The 1,810-nt window shown below is 65.5% G+C and overlaps 1 protein-coding gene across 1 annotated transcript in view; it reads left to right on the top strand.

Annotated features, from left to right (window-relative positions):
* Positions 1 to 1,810, top strand: part of GALNT2 (polypeptide N-acetylgalactosaminyltransferase 2) — a 49,724-nt gene that overhangs the window by 38,322 nt on the left and 9,592 nt on the right. The window contains exons 11-12 of the mRNA XM_014535979.1: positions 1,060 to 1,176; positions 1,684 to 1,809. Of these exons, the coding sequence (XP_014391465.1) occupies positions 1,060 to 1,176; positions 1,684 to 1,809 (243 nt within the window). The remainder of the gene's footprint in view (positions 1 to 1,059; positions 1,177 to 1,683; position 1,810) is intronic.

Below are 1,810 nucleotides of genomic sequence, written 5' to 3'. Positions count from 1 at the left end.
CCCCGGGAGGCCCCCGCCAGGCAGGCCCGCCCGCTCGGGGTGCCCTCCGGTTCCTAACGTGAGCACTTCCCGCAGCCGCCGGGGTCTCGGGGTTGACCTCAGGGACCCGGGAGGAGGGGCAGGGCCCAGCGGAGGCCCCGGCTGCTGCCTTTTCCTGTCCGACCTGCTCTCCTGTTTGCCCACAGAGGAGGCCGCTTGTCCTCATTCACACCTGGCGCTCAGGTTCCCAGGCCGGGCCAGGACCCACGCTGGGAGTCGGGGTGCCCTTCCGCCCCTCGGAGCAGGAGTGAGGGACCCTCCCTGGGGCCCAGCGTATCTCCCCGGGGCTCCCAGCCCGGGAGGCTGGGCTGGTCCTCAGGGCATCTCTGCTGGGAGGGAGGGGGGCTCTGTAGACGTCTGTCAGCCCCTCCCAGGCTGTGGGAACGAGACGCTGCAGGTCCATCAGACAGAGGAGGGACCTGCTCCACGGCCCTGACCCCGTGGCCGCGACCCCAGGGCCCTGCTGACCCGGCTGAGACGGGCATGGTGACGGGCATGTCCTACGGGCGCTGCCTGCTTCCTGGTGGGGGTTGTGCTCCTCCGAGGACACCGGGCACAGAGAGGCTGAGAACGTGCCTGGAGCCGCTGCTCCGTGAGGGCCCAGCCACTGGGGTCACTCCCTCCGGGGCTCGAACCAGCCCTCCCGCTGCGGGGGCGCCTAGCAGGGCGGGTGGGGAGGATGTGGAGACAGTGGCAAAGCAGAGAGGGGCACCGGGGCTCTGAGCAGAGAGCCGTGCCCCGGGGTTGTTTACAAGGTCAGCATGGAGGACTGGCCGTGGCGTGACAGTGCCGCTGACGACCCAGCCACTGGGGTCACTCCCTCCGGGGCTCGAACCAGCCCTCCCGCTGCGGGGGCGCCTAGCAGGGCGGGTGGGGAGGATGTGGAGACAGTGGCAAAGCAGAGAGGGGCACCGGGGCTCTGAGCAGAGAGCCGTGCCCCGGGGTTGTTTACAAGGTCAGCATGGAGGACTGGCCGTGGCGTGACAGTGCCGCTGACGACCTCTCCCACTCCCTTCCTCCCCCCCCCCCGTAGAACCCCCATGATCGCGGGGGGGCTGTTCGTGATGGACAAGTCCTACTTTGAGGAGCTGGGGAAGTACGACATGATGATGGACGTGTGGGGCGGAGAGAACCTGGGTACGTATGCGCTGCGCGTCTGCCGCCACCAAACGGTTTCCGGTTCTGGCGGAACCAGGGTCTTATCCTGCCCCCCAAGTGGGGCAGACGCGGCAAAGGGCAGCCTCGAAGAGACAGCAAGAGTGTGTGGTGTGCAGGGTGCCAATTGGAAAAAACTAGAGGGACCGTTCATCGGACATAATTAGTCCCCACATCAGTATAAACAATCTCCCTTTCATTCTTTTTTGTGTGTAATATATTTTATTTCAGAGAGGGAGGGAGAGAGAAAGAGATGGAAACATCAGTGATGAGAGAGAATCGTGGATCGGCTGCCTCCTGCACGCCCCCCACTGGGGATCGAGCCTGCAACCCGGGCCTGTGCCCTGACCCCCATGACCTCCTGGTTCCTAGGTCGACGCCCAACCACTGAGCCACGCTGCCCAGGCAGTTTTTTGTTTTAATACCTTTGTACTGATTTCAGCGAGGAAGGGAGCGGGAGCCCTGTGGTCACGCTGCCTCTCCCCACAGAGATCTCCTTCCGCGTGTGGCAGTGCGGGGGCAGCCTGGAGATCATCCCCTGCAGCCGCGTGGGCCACGTGTTCCGCAAGCAGCACCCCTACACCTTCCCCGGCGGCAGCGGCACCGTCTTCGCCCG

The sequence above is a fragment of the Myotis brandtii genome, unplaced genomic scaffold, assembly GCF_000412655.1.
Source record: "Myotis brandtii unplaced genomic scaffold, ASM41265v1 scaffold1026, whole genome shotgun sequence".
Taxonomy (NCBI): Eukaryota; Metazoa; Chordata; class Mammalia; order Chiroptera; family Vespertilionidae; genus Myotis; species Myotis brandtii.
The sequence above is the reverse complement of the archived record's forward strand: the minus strand, read 5'-3'. Positions and strand labels throughout refer to the sequence as shown.